The sequence below is a fragment of the Antechinus flavipes genome, chromosome 2, assembly GCF_016432865.1.
Source record: "Antechinus flavipes isolate AdamAnt ecotype Samford, QLD, Australia chromosome 2, AdamAnt_v2, whole genome shotgun sequence".
Lineage (NCBI taxonomy): Eukaryota > Metazoa > Chordata > Mammalia > Dasyuromorphia > Dasyuridae > Antechinus > Antechinus flavipes.
In genome coordinates this window covers 397,640,876-397,660,129 of record NC_067399.1, presented here as the reverse complement: position 1 = coordinate 397,660,129, position 19,254 = coordinate 397,640,876, and the positions used below count along the sequence as shown (strand labels likewise).

The following is a 19,254-nucleotide window of genomic DNA, read 5'->3' as shown; positions in this document are numbered from 1 at the left end:
TCTTCCTAATGTTCATCAAGCATTCACTAGGAATCACCTTCTTGACTAAAGAATCTGAATTCTTTGGACTTCTCCAACTTTTCATCCTTACTAATAATCTTGTCTTCTTTGTAACACTTTTTCTCTCCAACTATGTGATCTTCTCAGTGGGGTTGATATCAAGGTCTTATCTAGAACTTTATACACAGATGCCATATAAATATTCATTGGCCAACAAATGATCATTCATTCCATTGTTATGAAAAACTGTTCTGTGCTGCTCTTAGATTTCAGGAATGGATTTTTTTTTTAAATGATAAAAGGATTCAACTACTTCCAGCTTGTTCACCAGGCATTCATTAAGCTCTTGTTAGGTGCCAGATATTTTTCTGATTACTTAGAATATAAAAATAATGGTGATACAGAATTTTATCTTTCAGATTTTAATGTGATACTTCCATTATTATGTGATAATTCCTGATTATTTCCATTGTAAATGTACTCAACACTTACAGATTTGGTTCAGAAAAGAGAGTCTTGATTTGAGAATGGCACATGTGTTCCTTCTGTGCTAGTGGTGTGATTTATAGGGAAGTCACTTGGATGCTCTGTGCCTCTGTTTTCACCTCTGTATTGGGATGAACACTATTAGCCCGTCCTCCTTTCTTCTTCCGCTTCCTTTGTGGAGTACTGGAACGCTTGGTGAGCGATGCAGTAGATAAGGAAAATTGATGGATAGTTAAGCAGAAAGCCTTTATTAAGCACCAACTATGTACCAGGCACAGGACTAAACATGGGGCTATAACTTTCTCCAATGCTTAGTACCTGCCAGGATGCTGGTTTAACAGGAAGAGCTGATGCTGAAGAAACTCCCAGTTTCACTTAACCACTATCTCTTCTTTTGAGCTACTGACTTAGCTTCTTTGAGCTACTGATGTGTTGGTAAAGAACAGGAGGAGCTAAAACTGAAAACGAAATACTCCCAATTGTTCCCCTTTAGCCAGGATGAGCTAATTCTTAGAATAGAAGAGTCCCCATTCTTTAAATAATTAAATTAATATTCTTAAAAAAGCATTCCCCTCCTCTAAGTAACTTTATCAGCCATTTCTTCTATCTTTCCATTTTCATTATTTTATTTAGGATCCCCAAACATTGTGACCATATCTCCAAAGGCTTATGGTCCCTAGAAAAACCAAATAAAAATACCAAGTATAGTAGTAGATCCACAAAATAACTAAAAGATTTGTATCTACTTTCCTTTTTTTGAGGGAAAAAAACATTGTTAGTTCAACAAGTATTCATTAAGTGCTGTAGTGTGCCAAGGTCTATGCTGTATACCTCGGAAGAGAGATACAAAGTATAGTTGAGATGAGATCTGGTTTTTTATTATGGTTCAGTGAAATAATGAAATCACTGAGAAGACAGTTCCTTCCCCTGCCAGAATGCCAATCATCACCCTTCTATAACTTCTCATAGTGTGATTCTTGTTCATGTGAGGACCCACAAATCTCCAGTAGACAGTCTTCTTGTGGGCTGGAAGTCTCAGATCGAATCGCTTGCACTTCTGTAACTGAAAGGATCCCAGAGGTTTTTGCATTTCACCTCCTCAATCCCTTCTTGGGATTTGACCCTAGATCCCCTTGACTTCAGTCATTGCTTTATCACTACACTGAACTGCCTCAGGGAGATCTTCCTCTAAGTCTTTTAATATCTCATGGGTACCAGGAAGATAAAAAGGGAAAGAACATTTGTGTGCACCAAAATTTATAGCCGCTCTTTTTGTGGTGGCCAAGAATTGGAAACTGAGGGGATGCCTATCAGTTGGGAAATCGTTGAACAAGTTGTGGTAAATGATTGTAATGGCAAGATGAGCAGAATGGTTGCAGAAAAATCCTGGAAATCTTCCATGAACTGATAGAAAATGAAGTAAGCAGAACATGAAGTGAGCAGAACAGGAGATTATTCTAGATCATAATAGCTATATTGTAATGGTGATCAACAATGATCCACTATTGCTCCAAAGGACTCATGATGTAAAATGCTAACCACTAACAAAAAGAGAAATGATGGTCTTAGATTACCAATTGAAGCACAACTGCCCCTCTCTATCTTCCTTAATTTTTGTAAGAGGTGGGAGGGACTGGCTAAAGGGGAAATATGTTTTGTATGATTTTGTAAGTAATAATGGCTATTGTATTTCTTGCCTATCCAGTGGGTGGAGGGAAGGAGAAAAATTGGAACTGGAAATAAATTTAAAATAAAACATTTCATGGGTATTAGTTTGATGCCAAACATCTCTTGATATCTTCATGTGCTTGGGAGCTTTGACCTGTTCATAGATTGTAAGGTAGATTTCAAGGATGCTATCATTTAAATTTTTTTCCATTTTATTTACTTATTTATTTTAATACACATTGCTTTATGAATCATATTAGAAGAGAATAATCAGACCAAAAGGGAAAAACCATGGGAGAGAAAAAAAAGAAGTGAATATATCGTGTGTTAATTTACATTCATTTTCCATAGTTCTTTTTCTGGATGCAGATGGCATTTTCTATTCAAAGTCTATTGGGATTATTTTGGATCACTGAACCAGTAAGAAGAACTAAGTCTTTCATAGTTGTCTATGATTTTTTTAAGCACCAAGCACAATAATATTAAATATGTTTTAATTGATGATATGTTGTCATGTTAACCTTTGAGCTACTTGGAAGGGAAGCTTTGACAAATTAATCAGCTAGCATTTTTTAAGCTCTGAATTCAGAGGTCCTGGGTTCAAATACCGTTTCTGATGATTGTGACAGTGTATAAACCTCAGTAGGCTTCAGTTTCCTTATCCCTAAAATGGCCCTAGGTTTTTTCAGATTTCCATCTTTGTATTTTTATGTGCCATGCACTATAGTAGGTGCAGCAGATACAAAGATAAAAATAAAATTTTCTTCCCTCATGGAATTTACATTCCACTAAAGAGAACAGCATGCATACATATATGCATAGTAAACATGAGGTCATTTGTAGGGGAATAGTAACTAGTTTGTGTGGGACTCAGGAAAGGTCTCATGGCAAAGGTGTCGCTTGAGTTGAGCTTTGAATGGAATTAAGACAGCAGTGAGAAGGGCATGTTCTCCTGCCATGGGGAAAGAAAGGTAAATTGTTAAAATATCTTGTGGTGTTAAGGCAGGTCCTTTAGGGTTTCTTCTGAACTGAAGACTTTGTCACCATCTCTTTAGGCAAATTGGAGACAATCTGATTGTACCTGGAGGAGTGAAGACCATCGAAGCTCATGGGAAGATGGTCATCCCCGGAGGCATAGACGTTCACACCCACTTCCAGATGCCCTACAAGGGAATGACCACAGTAGATGACTTCTTCCAAGGGACTAAAGCCGCCTTAGCTGGTGGGACTACCATGATCAGTAAGTTGTTTTCAGGGCCAAGTCATATGCTTCCCCCATCTTTATTTCTTAAGTTCTTAACCAGTTAAATTGGCCTGGGAGGTAAGTGAGATGCTTTGAGATTATATATATATATATATATATATAATATATATATATATATATATATATATATATATATATATATATATATATATGCGTGTGTGTAAAATTGTCCATTGTCTAGATGGGCGGGATCCATGGTGTAGGTGGGTGTGGAGGTAACTCTCTGTCCACTTGTTTTAGCATAAGAGGCATTGGAAGATCTGGGTCCTGAATGGGGCAGAGGAGGACTTTCTGGGGCAGTGTGTCATGGGCTAGTTCCCAAGGGGAGGTAGATAGAGAAAGGAGATCCCATTTTAGCCCACTGGTTTACAGGTCTTGGTAAAGAGAGGATTAAAGTTGTATTATGTGGTATTGCAGAATATCTGGACAGCCTCTTGTCTTTAAGGTTAGCAAGGCCTAGTGGTAGCTCTCTTTTCTTGTTTCTCCCTTCCTTCCTTCCTTCCTTCCTTCCTTCCTTCTTTTCTTCCTTCCTTCCTTCCTTCCTTCCTTCCTTCCTTCCTTCCTTCCTTCCTTCCTTCCTTCCTTCCTTCCTTCCTTCCTTCCTTTCTTCCTTTCTTCTTCCTTCCTTCCTTTCTTCCTTCCTTCCTTCCTTTCTTCCTTTCTTCCTTTCTTCTTCCTTCCCTCCCTTTTTCCCTCTCTCCCTCCTTCCTTCTCTTCTTCCCTTTCTCCCTTCTTCTCTCCCTTCCTTCCTTCTTCCCTCCCTTCCTCCCCTCCTTTCTCCCTTCCTTTGTCTCTCCCTCCTTCCTTCTATCCCTCTCGCTCTCTTTTCTTCCCTACTTTGCCTATTCTCAAGTGCCTTTTCCTGCCAGTGTGAGTTATCCCAGAGGGTCCAGATTTTCTTCTCTTTGCTCCTTGGAGGAGGAAAACTTTTCTTTCCTCCCTCTCATCTCCCCCTCCACAGGATTGCATCAGTCATACCAGATGCAATTAGAGGTTGCCTGAGCCTCAGGTTTTCTCCCTGGCCAGAAGGAGGGGCCTGGTCCCTACCAGCTGATTTCTCAGCAGCTGCCTTGCCCACAGGAGCCCCGGGTTTAGTGCCAAACATTATTAAATAGTGGTTTGGTGCATTTCCTTTCTGATAAGTGCACTTTGGCTGAATGTGATAGAGTGAATAGTCTTGGAACCATGCTTTCTGCTACCCGGATGAGGGGGTGGGGAACTGGTTAGCTTCCTCTGTCCAAATACCATTAATCTCCTCTGTGGGAGAGGGGATAGGGTAAGGTTTCAAGGGAACCAAATGTCAAGATGACATTGTCCCACAGACCTAGGGAATGAAGCAGTCTGGCTGGGCCTTTTTGTGCAAAATTTTTAATTGAATGTAGGAGCAATATTGCTCTTAAATTATATTTACTAATTCAATAGGAAAGCAAAATCAGGAGACTATTAGCATCAATTTAGAGCTGAAAGGAAGGTCTTCTTCAACCCCTCATTTTATCCATGAAGAAAATTACACCCAGAAAAGTTAAGTGACGACAAAGGCCCCTGCCTTCATAGAGTTTAAAGTTCAGAGAGACTGCCTCCAATGGTCTCACAGCCCTGAATTTGGCTCTTAGATGGAGCCTCGAGTACAGTTGCTCCATAAACTTCTGTCTGTGATGCGGCAGAATGACTGCTTCAGATGCTAGTGAAGCTGGAATGACTGAAATTACCACCACATTCCCTCACCACTAACCACTACCAAGGTGGGGGGAGGTGGATGTTAAACCAAGGGATTACCAAATAACTGGGATAATTTAACTTTGCCCCTGAGTGGATTGACCTTAATTCCAGATGTGGAACCTCAGCGCAAGGGAAATGTAAGTTCTAGATCTCTGGTGGGGAGCTCCTGCAACCCCAGAAAATCTCCTTGAAGATTGCTTTTATCTTGTCACAGCCTGTATTTAAAAAAAATCTTTTATGGGAACTCCTTTTGCCATCTTATGGATGATTTCCGAGGAGGGTTTCCAAAAATGGTTTTTATTAAAGAAATTAAGATCTCAGTCTCAGATTTTGTACTAATCTTGGAACCACAACTGGAATATAGTTTGGCTGGGTTAGGAAAAGTGCTAAAGGTGGCAGAAGCAGCTACAATATGGTAGAAGACTGTTAGACCTGGGAACCTGTCCTCAGATGTGTAGCAGGACTTATTTGCAAGTCAGAGGCAAGATCAGGATCAAGAATAAGATACTTTAGCCCTTCTTTTTTTGTCCTTGTCCAGTCGACCACGTGGTCCCTGACCCAGAATCCAGCCTCACTGAGGCCTTTGAGAAATGGCGAGAGTGGGCAGATGGGAAGACCTGCTGTGACTACTCCTTGCATGTGGACATCACTCATTGGAATGACAGAGTCAAGCAAGAAGTTCAGAACCTTATCAAGGACAAAGGTGAGCAAGGCAACTTCCTTTTCCCTAGGAACCCCTGTTTTCCATGAGCCCACATTTCTTAACTTTTCACTCTGCTAAGATGTGGTTTCTTTATTTTTTCTTTTTTTTAAAAAAATAATAGCTTTTTATTTTCAAAATACATGCAAAGATAGTTTTCAACATTCAACCTTGTAAAACATTGTGTTCCAAATTTTTCTCCCTTCTTCCTCTAGGAGGACAATCCCAATATAGGTCAAACATTTGCAATTCTTCTAGACATATTTCCATATTTATCATGCTGCACAAGAAAAATCAAATCAAAAAGTGAGAAAGAAAAAAAAATCAAGCAAATAACAACAACAAAAAATATGAAAACATTCTGTTGTGATTCACATTCAATCCCCTCAGTCCTCTCTCTGAATGCAGATGGCTCTCTCTATCAAAAGCCTATGGATCTGGCCTGAATCATCTCATTGTTGAAGAGAGCCATGTCCATCAGAATTGATCATCGTATCTTGTTTTCTCCATCTTGTTGTTGTTGTGTACTATGATCTCTTGGTTCTGCTCATTTTACTTAGCACATCAGTTCATGTAAATCTCTTTAGGCCTCACTAAAATCATGCTGTTGATCGTTTCTTACAGAACAATAATATTCCATAGCATTCATATACCATAACATATTCAGCCATCCTCCTATTGATGGACATCCACTCAGTTTCTAGTTCCTTGGCACTACGAAAAGGGCTGCCACAAACATTTTTACATATGTGGGTCCCTTTTCCCTTTTTATGATGAGATGTGGTTTCCAGAGAGAATAAGAGCAGGGAAGCTTGTTTTAGTAGGGTAGGTTCTGGGGCTTCCCCTCTCCCCCTCAAGTTCAGATGTGGGGCAGTGTCTTTTGCATTAAAAGCTTTGTGTTAGGAGCAGAGACAAAGTTCTTCTTTTTCTGAGGCATCCAGCACAAGTTCCCCTTCAAAGAGATGGAATGAGTCTGGGTCCCCTGTGGAAAGATCTTTGTTCTCTAAGGCCTTCTGTTAATATCTCCATCAGCCAATATTGATTGAGTGCCCACTATGTTCGCTCAGCATTAAAAAGAAGGATTGGTCAGTGCATTTATGGCATTTGTCAACACTATGCAAATACTCGTAAAGTGAAACAATACAAGACAAATGTCAAAAGGAAGTACAGGATGAATTCCTTCATTGGGGATGTAAACAGTGATCTAAGAGGGTGGAGAAGGGAAAGATAATGGGTTGGTGAGGCTTTGTGAAGAAAGAAAGGCTTCTTTCCCATTATATACTGAAATGTTCATGTGTGTTAATCACTGTTAAATTCGTTATTTAAAAAAATTAGGTTTGAAAAAAACAGACTTTATCCTCTAGATTTTCACCAAACTCCGCTTCCTTTCCTGCCTTTTTGGGAATAGGACTCCCCCTCCTGAGAAAGTAATAACATTTCCCTCCCCTCCTTTTTTTTTTCAAAACTGTGGGAAATTCTACTCTTACAAACATCATGGACTCCCCCTCTACCAATATGGTCAATAATTCTTTTCTAATTTATAGTTTTAGAATGTTGCCTGACCAATCAACAGTTTTCTTTATTGCTGTAATTATATTATTAGAAAAATAACAATAGCTAGCATTTATATAGTGGTTTATAGTTTCTTTTGATTTGATTTGATTCTTACAATTACCCTGACATTGGTTCTATTTTCTATTCTTACTTTACAGAGGAGGAAGTGGAGGTAAAAATTAGTTAAGTAACTTGCCCTAGCATCATAAGCTGGTAAATGTCTGAGGCAAGATTTGATTTTGGGTCTCCCTGACACCAGATCAGATGCTCTTTCTACTGTTCCACTTAGGTATCTCTGTGCAAAGTGCTGAGAATACAAAAAAAGGGTGAAAACAGTCTGTGCTTTCAAAGAACTCATATTCTGATGGGGGAAACAATATGCAAATAGCTAGGTCCAAACAAGAAATTGTAGATAATCCTTTGAGGGAAGACACTGGAGTTAAGGAGATCAGAAATGCCTTTTTTTTTTTTTTCAGAAGGTGATGTTTGAGAAGGTTGAAGAAAGAAAAGAAGGTAGAAACATTTAGGAATGGGGGGGGGGAGACAGCCAATGAAACTGCAGATTGAGGATTTTATATAAGACCAGTGTCACTGACTTGAAGATTATGTAGAGAAGAGAATAAGGTGTGAGAAAACTGGAAAAATAGGAGGGGCCCAGATTATGGAGAGCTTTAAAAGCCAGGGGATTTTCTATTTGATGCTAGAGGTAATGGGGGGCCAACTGGAGTTTATTGCAATAGGTGGTTGTGACATGGTCAAAACTGAGCGAGCTTTTTCAGCTGAATAGAGGGAAGACTAAAGTGGGAAGAGACTTGAGGCAGAGAGACCAGCTTGGAGGTTATTGCAGTAATTAAGGCATGAGGGGATGAGGGTCTGCACCAGGATGGAAGCATTCTCAGAAGAGGGTATGGATAATTGTGGTGGGATGTGCATAAGAAATACTATAAAGATAGAATTGTCTTGGACACATTGTGCACATGTTGGGATTGAGACAAGAGTGAGAGGCAAGGGTGACTCTTTGGTTCCAAGTTTGGTTGATTAAAAGCAACAGTGGTGCCTTTGTCAGTAATGGGGAAGTTTGGAAAAGAGGAGTGTGGTAAGTAGGGAGAAGACAATGTGTTCGGTGTTGGACATGCCGGATCAGTAGGACATCTAGTTCAAGATGTTTACTTGCCAGTTGAAAATGCAAGAATGGAGATAATGACAGAGAGGGCAGGGCTGGATAAGAATTACCCAGCAAAAGAGACTGAGAAGGAACAGTCAGATAGGCAGGAGGAGAAAAAGGAGAAGCCTAGAGAGAATGGAATATTCAGGAAAGTTTGAGTGATGTCAGGGCTGCAGTGGCTCAGAAAATGGAGGATGGGGGATAGATTGGGGCAGGTAAGAGATTATTGGTAACTTTGAAGAGAGCAGTTTTGGTTGAGCGATGAGTGTGAATACAGAGAACAGAGGTCTAACATCAAAAGAGAGAAGGAAGGAAAGACATTATTATTGTTGTTTTTTTTTCCTTTGTTCTTGAAGAGGGCCATAGCATCAGGGAGGCGATGCCATGACATGCAAGTATTGGATTTCAGTGAGGGCAGGGGGTGCAAAGTCCATTTTCTTCTCTGGAACCATCTGGGAGATGGCCCTGGATGAGGTATTATTATAGATTCTTTCTCAAACCTTAGCCATAAAAGGGAGAAGAGATAAGGACATTTGCTAGTGGGATGGAAAGATCAGTTGAGAATTTTTTAAAGGACAGCGAGAGGATAAGTGATTTCTCCCTGCCCTCTACTCCTCTGAGTATTCTTCCATAATACCTTCTTTATATATGACTGGAGAGAGAATCACCTTACAAAGAGATGCCCTGGATCCCTTACCCCTCTACGTTTTGAAACTATATCAATCTCAGAAATATCCTTAGTTTATTAAGCAAGAAGCTTGTGGATTGAGGATTAGGGCAAAGAGATTTTTCTTAATGGAAAAAGATATTTAGTTCATCAAACTTCTCCCTTTCTCCAGTAAGAACAGACAACCAACATTTCTGAGGTTTCGACCTTCCTTGGATGAATGAATTTATGGTGCTAAGAGACAGACATTTGAGAAGTTGTTCATGGCTCAATAATACCTTGGAAGGATGTTTCTTGTGGGATGCTCCATAATTTGTGCTTGACCTTTGGTGTTTTTCAATAATTTAAATTAATTCCTTGGGGGGGGGACATGATTGGCACCTTTATCCAATGTACAGATGACACAAAAGCTAGGAGGGATATAGGCAGCTCATTGGATGATAGAGTAATGACCAAAAGATTACCACATTGGGTTGGATTAGATAATTCTTCCTTGATTAGATTTTGCAAAACTGGGATCAATATTGTCTGTTCTTTAGAAACTAGGATATGTGTTTTCCTTTCTGACATTTGTGAATTGAACATTAGTCTTTTTTCATGGCTTTCGGATTTCATGTTATAGATGTGTGTTGTGAGTAATTATGGGAATCCTCATAATATAGCATCTTGGTGTTTGACAAAAGTGATCCATCAAAAGAAAGGAGAATTATCAGCCTGGTACATTGGAATGAGTGCTGGGTTTGGAGGCTGAGGATGCAGGTTCAAATCTTGGGTCTCCTATTTTACTCCTGTGACCTTGGGGATGACATTTAATTTTGTTTTTGGCCTCAATTGTTATGTACAAAGGAGGAGTTTGTACTAGATGGCATCTGAAGTTTTATTTAGCTCTAAATTGTGGATTCCATGATATTGGCCACTCACTTATTTATTTAATTTTTAAGAACTTTTTTGTTTCATTTATTCATTTGATAAATTTATATTTATTGCCTGCTTATGCAGAGCACTGTGCTAAGTATAAGAGAGACTGTCGCCTTCATGGAATTTGCAGACTAAGATGCTTGGGTAACTAAAACAGTGAACAGTGATCTATATGAGAGAAACTAATGCAGTTTAATAAGGTGCTTTGAGGGGGATAGGAAGATCACAGAGGTCCTTCATGAAAAAGAGAGCATTTAAAGGATTGGAATTCAGTAACTGAATGTGGCAGCTAGATGGGCCTGGAAAGCCTCATCTTCCTGAGTTCAGATCTGGCCTCAGATACTTACTGGCTCTGTCACCCCGAGCATAGTCACTTAATGTAACCTCAATTTCCCTCATCTATCAGATGAACTGGTGAAGGAAATGGCAAACTACTCCAGTATTTTTTCCAAGAAAACCCCAAATGGAATCACAAAGAATTGGCCATGACTGACCACAGTAGGCAGAGGCAAAGATATGGAGATAGGAAATGTGCCCGGAGGAAAGTCATGTTAGAATGCAGGGAAGGTTAGATGGAACTTAGAGTATGACTGTGAAGCCAGAGAGTCTTCATTTACTTATGCATCAGAGACCTAAGCATAAGTGAGATTCTGGAGCTGAGTGAAGGCTATATTGCAAATGCAGGAGGGAGACTGGAGCTGGGAAGATCTGCTGGAGGCTTTTGTAGGATCATTCAGGCAGATGTCAGTAAAGGCTTATAGTGTATAGAATCATGGGTTCCTAGATTTAGCCATAGGAGACCCCAGAGGTCAGCTCCAGCTCCCTCATTTTGCTTAAGAAAACAGTCCCTGAGGAATTAATTGAATTGCCTGCAGCTATGCAGGTAGCATATGGACTACATTTACCTCTTGCTCTCCTCTCCCCAACCCCTTCCTTTTTCTACAGGTGTCAACTCCTTCATGGTTTACATGGCTTACAAGGATTTGTATCAGGTCTCCAACACAGAGGTAACAATGACTTGGCCATCTGGTCTGGGAGTGCTTGGGTGGGGCTGGTTTATCCGTAGCCCACAGCTTCTTTGGCCCTGGGAAGCAACATAGTTGCCCTTGGAGACGGCCCGAGTTCCATTTCAATCTCAAGCAGCTCCAGCTACATATTTAATAAGGCAGGAGGCAAGGTTCCCACAGTCCTGGGGAACCAGAGCTAGAGTTTCTTTCCAGCTGGGGAGGAGGGGGGTCCTCTGCTTCTCCTTTATTGCTTTTCTCCTTCCTCTTTTACCCTACAGTCCCAACTTAGCGAAGCCCTGGGGGTCTCACAGAGTTAGGAGTGTTCTGTATCAGGGGGATCAATACCGGCCTGCCGCTGGTCTGCTTCTCCAAGGAGGTCCTTGGGGGTGTAGAAGTCGTGGGGAGGGATGTGGTTGACTGGTGTTATGTTTCCCAGGGGAAAGGGAAGTCCAGGTCAGAGAGGAGGCCTCCCTGAGAACCAGATGTGTTATTAGCAAGTCCCAGGGCTATCTCCATCCTACTTTAGGGGATGGCATAGGGCCAAATCTGAAAAGTGATCCAGGATATTAAGGAAATACATTTTCTCCTGAATTTCCCTCTCCTAAGATTCCTTTGGGAATCTTATTCTGGGGAGAGAGGATAGCTGCTGGGATCATTCATGCTAACTTGGTTTCCAGGGCCAATATCTTTTATCCCAAGATCCTTTTTTTCTAGTGGATAGCCAACTGGAGCCCCAAGAAGGTGGTTTTCCTTTGGGCATTTGAGGGTCCTTTTTTGTTCAAACACATAGTTTTTCAAATTAAGACAACTAGTATCTTTTTCCATTTCAGCTCTATGAGATCTTTACCTGCCTTGCAGAACTGGGTGCCATTGCTCAGGTTCACGCAGAAAATGGAGATATCATCGCACAGGTAATTGTCCAGTCCATGAGAACATGCTTTCTATCTGTCCCAGACTTCTCTCTACTGGAATGGATTACTTATTCAGATAATAGCTCTCAAGCTGGAAGGGATTGTTGAACTCATGGAGTCCAACTCTCTCATGTTATGGATGAGGAAAGAGATCTGTGGTAGTTAAGTGACTGTTTAAGGCAGGATTTGAACCCAAAGATTTCCTGACTCCAGGTTCAGTGTTCTTTGCACCATATCTAGGTCACAACTTCAGCTGCTTTTTCTGTAAAATGAGGACAATAATAGCATCTGTGTTACAGGATTACTTCAAGGTTCAAATGTGCTAATATATAGGTAAAACATTTTATGAAGTCATTATTGGAGCAGCTGGGTGACACAATGGATAGAGAAGGTTCTTCTTCCTGAGTTCCTATATAGTCTCAGACACTTACTAGTTATATAACCCTAAGCAAATCATTTAATACTATTTGCCTCAGTTTCCTCATTTGTAAAATGAACTGGGGAAGGAAATGGCAAACATCCCAGTGTCTTAAGTGAGATCAGGAAGAGTTGGACATGAAACGACAACAACAACACAGACTTTAGCCCAGATCATTTGATGCCCAGTGTGTTGCTCTTTCCACAGCACCATATCGTTTTCCCAAAAGTCAGTGGCGATTTTTCCTAAATGAAAACAAGACTCAATTGCTTGAGAGTCATTATCCTAAAAGGAAATCCTTTTAGGACCAGAATCTATTTCAGGGTGGAAAAGGGGAAATGAAAATTTTTTATAAGACTGAACCTTATTGGGCACTATAGAACTTAACTGCCTTGAGATGATAAAAGAATGTTTTTTAAAAATGGGCTGCAGAAATCCCATTGGTTTTCCGAGGCATATTAAGTGACCTGTCATAGGAGTGATGAAAGTTAGATGCCAAAGCCCAGGGGTGTCATTTGTGAGGAAATACGGGCTACATTCTCAGTGGTTAAGAGGAGCTGGCCTGACTGTCCTATCTCTAGCAGCCGGACGCCCAGAAGGGAGGGGGTACAACTGAGGGGTCAGCCTTTGTGTTACCATCTACAGGGCAAGAGGTGTTTTTTTCTTTGTAGTAACCCTTCAGGTGAGGTGATAGATAGGAGAGGTATTAACCCATTTTACAGAAAGAAGGAAATTGAGCCTCAGAAGAATGAATGGATTTGGAAGGGCTTTTGCATAGAGGGAGGGTTAGGCTGGGACAGAGGAGCAGGTTTGGGTGCATCATGGGGAAAAGTTTTCCAGTGAGGAGTGCCGTCCAATAGTAGAAGCCATTAGCCACTGTTAGATGCTAGATGAGGACTGGACAAGGAGGTATAAGGGAGACCTTTGTATAGATAAACTAGTTTTCCTTCCCATTATCAATATTCAAGACCTGTGCCTTTCCTGATCTCTCTCTCTCTCTCTCTTTTTCTGAGGCAATTGGGGTTAAGTGACTTGCCCAGGGCCACACAACTAGTAAGGATCTGAGTCCAGATCCTGCCTCAGCTGGCACCCTATCCACTGAGTTATCTAGCTGCCCCTAACTTTCCTGATGTCAGCACAACATATTGCTGGAATTTGGGCTCGGTTTTCTTGGCTAGATTCATTGATTTTTTTTTCCCCACTAGTCATGCTGTTTCTCAGCATTTGATTCATTTTTCCAACAAAAAGCTATATCCTCAATCACTTAGGTATGATACCAATAATCATAATTAATGATAATAATGATAACCAGCATTTATATGGCACTTTAAGAAGTACTTTACAAACATTATTTCATTTTTTCTTATAACCCTTGGAGGGAAATGCCATTACTTTCCCAATTTTACGATGAGGAGACAGAGGTAGACAATGACTTGTCCTGGGTCTGAGGCCAGATTTGAACTCCGGTTCAACTGACTTTTGTTTAAAACATAACAATAATAACAACAACAATGATAATGATAGTTAACATGCACATAATACTTACTATGTGCCAAGTACTATGCTAAGTGTACTACCTGAGTATCTAATCCTCACAACAACCATGGGAGGTGAGTGCTTTTATTATCCCTTTTACAAATAAGGAAACTGAAGCAAGCAAAAGTTAAGTGACTTATCTAAGGTCACACAGCTAGTAAAAGTCTTCTTGACTTCATCAGGATTCTCCATAGACCTAAATTGGGTACTTCCTGACTTATTTTGAGAAGGTAGATATAGAGGATAAGACCTGAGTCTTTGAAGTTCTGGTTTCATTGCTATTCTGTATACTTCCTAGCTTGTGATCCTGCATAAGCTACTTAGCTTTTTTATTCTAGCCACAATTTCTTTATCTATAAAATGAAGGAGCTCAGCCTCTGAGCTCCCCACCATGTATAAATCTGTGCTAAATTGAAAAAATATGGTGGCTTTTTTCAAAGAAACTCCCTTCTTTGTCTTTTTTCTTAAGACAGTGTGCCTTGGAGTCTTTGTTTCTTGATAGCAAAGGACTGTGGGAGCTCATTGCCTCCTAGCAAATAAGAAATAATTGAGGGTACTTTTCCAATTGGAGGAATTTCCAGCGTTGTTTATTAAACTTAGCCTTGGCTATGAGAGATTTTGTTGTGTAAAAGAAGGCAGCAGATGTACCCTGGGATTTCAAAATCCTTATGGAAAAGAAACTAAGAAGAAGAAGAAACAAATTTGGCTCCTTTTAATACAGAGCAAAATAAAACAAAACTAAAATCTATGAGGCAAGATTGTAGATTAATAGCAGAATCTAAGAACCTGGCTCTCATGACTCTTCTGCCACTAGAATGCCTAGAGCTTATGTAAGGGTGTTGCCAGTGGGTGCTTGGTTGGCATTTGCTAAGAGGAAGTACTTGGAGATCATGTAATGAAACCCTTTCATTTTATAGAGGACTTTTCTTTAATGTAGCTGCAGCCAGAGCAGTAGTGTTCCTTGGATCACCATAAAGTATGGGGCTAGCAGGCTGCCTAGGGAGAGGTGCCCAGGCCCAGGTTGGAAACAGCGTATTGATGCTTCTCTGTTGATCAGGAATGGAATCAGTGAGGGAAGTTGTAAGTCCAATTTGGGTAAGATTTGGAAGACTCAGTTTCCCAGAGAGAGAGACACACACACACAGACACACACACACACACACACACACACACACACACACACAGGAAGACAGAGAGGGCCAGAGACAGAGAGAGGGAGAGAAAGAGGGAAAGAGGGAAAGGGGGGGGGAAATGGAGGGAGGGAGGGAGAGGGAAAGAGAAAGAAAAACTGGGACCAGTCTCATAGTTGAATAGTTTCAGTACTAGTACAAGCAAGCACATAAAAATAACAGTCATCTCAATGTCCAATCCATTTTTGTTCTTCCTTTTTAATAAGAATGAAGGGGCAATGAATGAAAAAAGAATGAAGGGAAAATATTGCCTGATGAATCTTAAATGCTTTTCACATTGAAAGAATTGTTTTTATTCTCAACACCTCATTGCTCCCAAACAAAAGAAGGCCTTTTCATTCCTGTGGAAATGAATACTTCAAAGGTATAAGTTATCTTCATTTTTTACCCCAGAATGAGCAAAGCAAACCTCCAGAACAATAGAACAGACTTTCGATGTTTTCATGACTTCTTGGAATGGAGCTTGTTATTTTAAGAACTAATCAGGGTGACCTGTCACATATCATTCCAGAATTACTGTCTTAATCTGACAGCCCATAAACCTACTAGCTCAGCATCCTTTATTTGAAGAGCTGGGAAAATGGTTTGTGAATTTAGAGGTCAAACTGTGATTTATAGAATCACAGGATTTAGAGGTGGAAGAGACTTTAGAGATTATCACACCTTCACTTTTAATAAATAAATAATAAATGAATAAGATAATGAAACTGATGTTCATGGAAAGCAAGTAACTTGCTTTAATAAGTAGTAAGTAGCAGAGGCAAGATTTGAACTTAGGTCTTTGGACCTCAAACCCACTGCTCTTTCCATTATATAGATACTTTCATCTATGTAACTATTGTTAGATTTCCAAAGTATCCTAGAGCTTATCTGGTAGGAGTAGGGAAGAGCGTTTTAAATCAAACAAATTAGGAGCACTATTATTTTCTTATAGTTACACCCACTGCATGCTCTTCCTGCCATCTAGTAAGTGAAGATAGTTGGTATCCGGAGAAACTGGAGGCCAAAAGAGGGATGAATGGAGTAGACTTCATAAATATTTATTGAATTGCAGATGTGGAAATGAAATGTCCTTTAGTCCTCATGTCACTATTTAGCAAATGATTCAGTAGGGAAGGTTCAGAATGCATTGATGACTCTAGTCCAAATTCTAGTTTAGCTGTACAGCTCAGTGCTCAGCAGATACAAGCATTCCCAGGGTATTGCCCGTTTCCTGGAGGTCCTTCCTGCGTTATTTTGTGGTTTGAAATGTGTATACATGCATGCTTCAAGTGCATACACCTGCATGCTGGAAGTATGTGTGATTTCAGCAGTATCATTAATTCTGTTGTTCGCACTCCCCTTCCCAACGGAGCAGAAGAATTCTAGGGAATTGTCTGACCACACGTGTGGTGCAGAGGAGGGATGTGGAGAAGCAGTGTGTCGTACACATGGAATGGTGCTGGCCAAAGATAAAAATACAACTTATTAATTAAGAGGATGCTCCTTTGGTCGAGTGTAAGGACTGGCTGTGACTTGGGGGATTGTAGCGCAGATTTAGGAAGAAAAGTCAGAGGTTTTATAGATGAAGAAATGAAGACCTGTGGAAGGGAAGTTTCTTGCCCAAATTAATGCAGATAGGAAGTATTAGAACAGGATCTGAATGCTGCTCAGTAGCTCTCACCATTTAACAGCACTGCCTCCTAGATCAGACCTCATCTCAGCCACGACCTGCGTCAGGTTGTGTCCTTTCTCAGGGACTCAATTTCCTCATCTATAAATTGGACTCAGTGGTTCCATAATCATTTTTGTTAGGGATCTCATGGTAACATTCTTCCCCCCCTCCCCATCCTTAGATGGAAACATTCTCTAGAATTCTCCATCTTTTTGCTGATGCAGTTAATTGGTATCTGTTGACATCTGGCTTTTCATCCCTCCAGGAACAAGCCCGGATGTTGGAAATTGGAATAACTGGCCCTGAAGGCCATGTGCTGAGTAGACCAGAGGAGGTAAGTGGCAAAAAAAGGAAGGAAAGAAACAAAACTTGGCGCCTCTGTGTTCCTTTCCAGGCCTTCCCTGGAGATGCGTTCTTATCAGAAGCAGGTTTTCTTCCTCACATCCTGCAACTTGTTTTATGTCAGATGCATTTATGTTTGGCTGTCACTGTTAGTGTGTGTGTTCCTCCCTCCCCCCACACAGATAGGCAGCTGTGTGTTTGCTTACATATACATTTGTGTATGCACTCATCTTGAAGATTGGGGGAAAAATCGATAAAGAGAACTATATTGAAGCATTTTGTCAAAGGCTGTCTTTGGCTGACAAAAACAGAAAATACACCCAAATTGTAAGGGGATTGCCAAAAGAGAGGGATATCTCCTTTCTTAATCTCATTAAAGCAGATGAAATCCATAGACCTTTAGGAATGGCCATGGGAAGGAAACTATTGAAGTCCTTCATTACTGAATATAGCTGGGGATTCACCATTTTGGTTCTACATTTTAAATTTATGTCAATTTCAGAATCATTGGCTTAAGCTTTCTGCATGGAGACACAGGTGGTTGAGAAATTATTTCAGCTGCTTTCTAACATGCTATAGATGTTATTTAAGTTGATCATTAAATATTCCATGTCCTCCAAATCTACAGTTAGCAGGATTCTTTCCCATTCTGAAATTGATAATTCTTTGGAATGATAATGATGTTTATATTATCATAAGCATAAGAGCTAACATTTGTATAGTTCTTTATGGTTTAGAGATCTCTTTAATTTAATCTCTCTTAATATTCTTAAAAGTCCTGTGAGATAAGTGTTATTATTATTACCATTTTACAGATGACAAAAATAAGATTGAGAGAGGTTGACTTATCTTGGCTTATTCAGCTAGGATGTGTCAAGGGCAGGATTTAAACTAATTTCTTCCAGGTACAGAATTCATGCTCCTATAAAACCTAGTTGCCACATATTTCATTTGTATACTAGTTCAGGATTGGCAAGGGGACAGAGAGACAGTAGAAGAGTTTAGATGGGTGTCTCCAGAATACTTGACATGATGGCATCTGCCTGTGGGATTGGGAGTTGTTTGTCTACAAATGGCAGGTTAGCATTGTAAAAGCTGACCTGCTAGCAAAAAAGGGATGGGCCTATGTCTTGCATGTAAATGGAGTTTTATATTCCACAATTCTAAGCTGATAATAAGTGAAAGAAGGAAGAAACCAATTAAATTGAAATATCCAGTTCTCCCCTGCTTTCCTAGTTCTAATGAGCCCCCTTTGCTGCTGTTGTTACTTGAATTTATCATCAGAATTCATTAACGGCTTTGTCTCTGGCTTATAGACCAAATAAATCTTGCTTGTAAAGTTAGTTACCACTATGTGGGGAAATAAAGCCAGATTAATTCCACAGGGTAGGTTGGTTTGGGCTAATTGGCGCCATTCTCAAAACCATTTCTAAAGGATAACCACTGTGCTTGCAAGATAGATTCCTTCAGTTGGGTCACTGAGGGAGTCTGCAATGGGCCAGGGGCCAGGGGATTTCAACGAAAGGCCTATTTTTGCCTTCTCTGGTTTGGCTCCCCGTCTCTCTCCCTCCTTTCTTCTTTTTAATAAGAGGCCTTTCAGCTGTAGCATCTGTCAGAACCTTGGAAGCTCTTGTGGGTGAAGTCAGAGGGGGTGATGTAACCCTCCAAAGATAGGTTGCCGAAGTGTTGGAAATCCACGCCACCCTGGGAGAGAGGGAGATCAAAGGCCAGAGGTGAGGTCATAGGGAACTGAAGTGGTCAAGACAGCTGCTCAGAGGGAGACGTTATCAGGGAACAAGACTGGCCCTCTCCACTTCAAAGCATACCTAGACTGTACCTTGAGTGGTGCCTTCTGATGCTGGAACCCAGCGACTCCACAGAGAAACTTAAGAGGATAATAGCATGAGAGAGAACAGAGGGTCATCTGGAAGCCCAATGTCATCTTCCTTCCCCAGAGAGGAGAAAGTAGCTTGGGATGAATACAAACTCAACTGCTCAGACCTATGTTGTCTGTAAGCTGTGTTCTTCCCATTGTAATTTTTTGGTCAAAAGTTA

General features: G+C 40.5%; 1 protein-coding gene across 3 annotated transcripts in view; it reads left to right on the top strand.

The window, feature by feature from the left end:
* The window catches only part of DPYSL3 (dihydropyrimidinase like 3), a 127,880-nt gene that overhangs the window by 90,813 nt on the left and 17,813 nt on the right, over positions 1 to 19,254 (top strand). For all 3 annotated transcript variants that reach the window (XM_051978665.1, XM_051978668.1, XM_051978667.1), the window contains exons 3-7: positions 3,210 to 3,394; positions 5,676 to 5,840; positions 11,087 to 11,148; positions 11,979 to 12,059; positions 17,123 to 17,191. In XM_051978665.1, the coding sequence (XP_051834625.1) occupies positions 3,210 to 3,394; positions 5,676 to 5,840; positions 11,087 to 11,148; positions 11,979 to 12,059; positions 17,123 to 17,191 (562 nt within the window). The remainder of the gene's footprint in view (positions 1 to 3,209; positions 3,395 to 5,675; positions 5,841 to 11,086; positions 11,149 to 11,978; positions 12,060 to 17,122; positions 17,192 to 19,254) is intronic.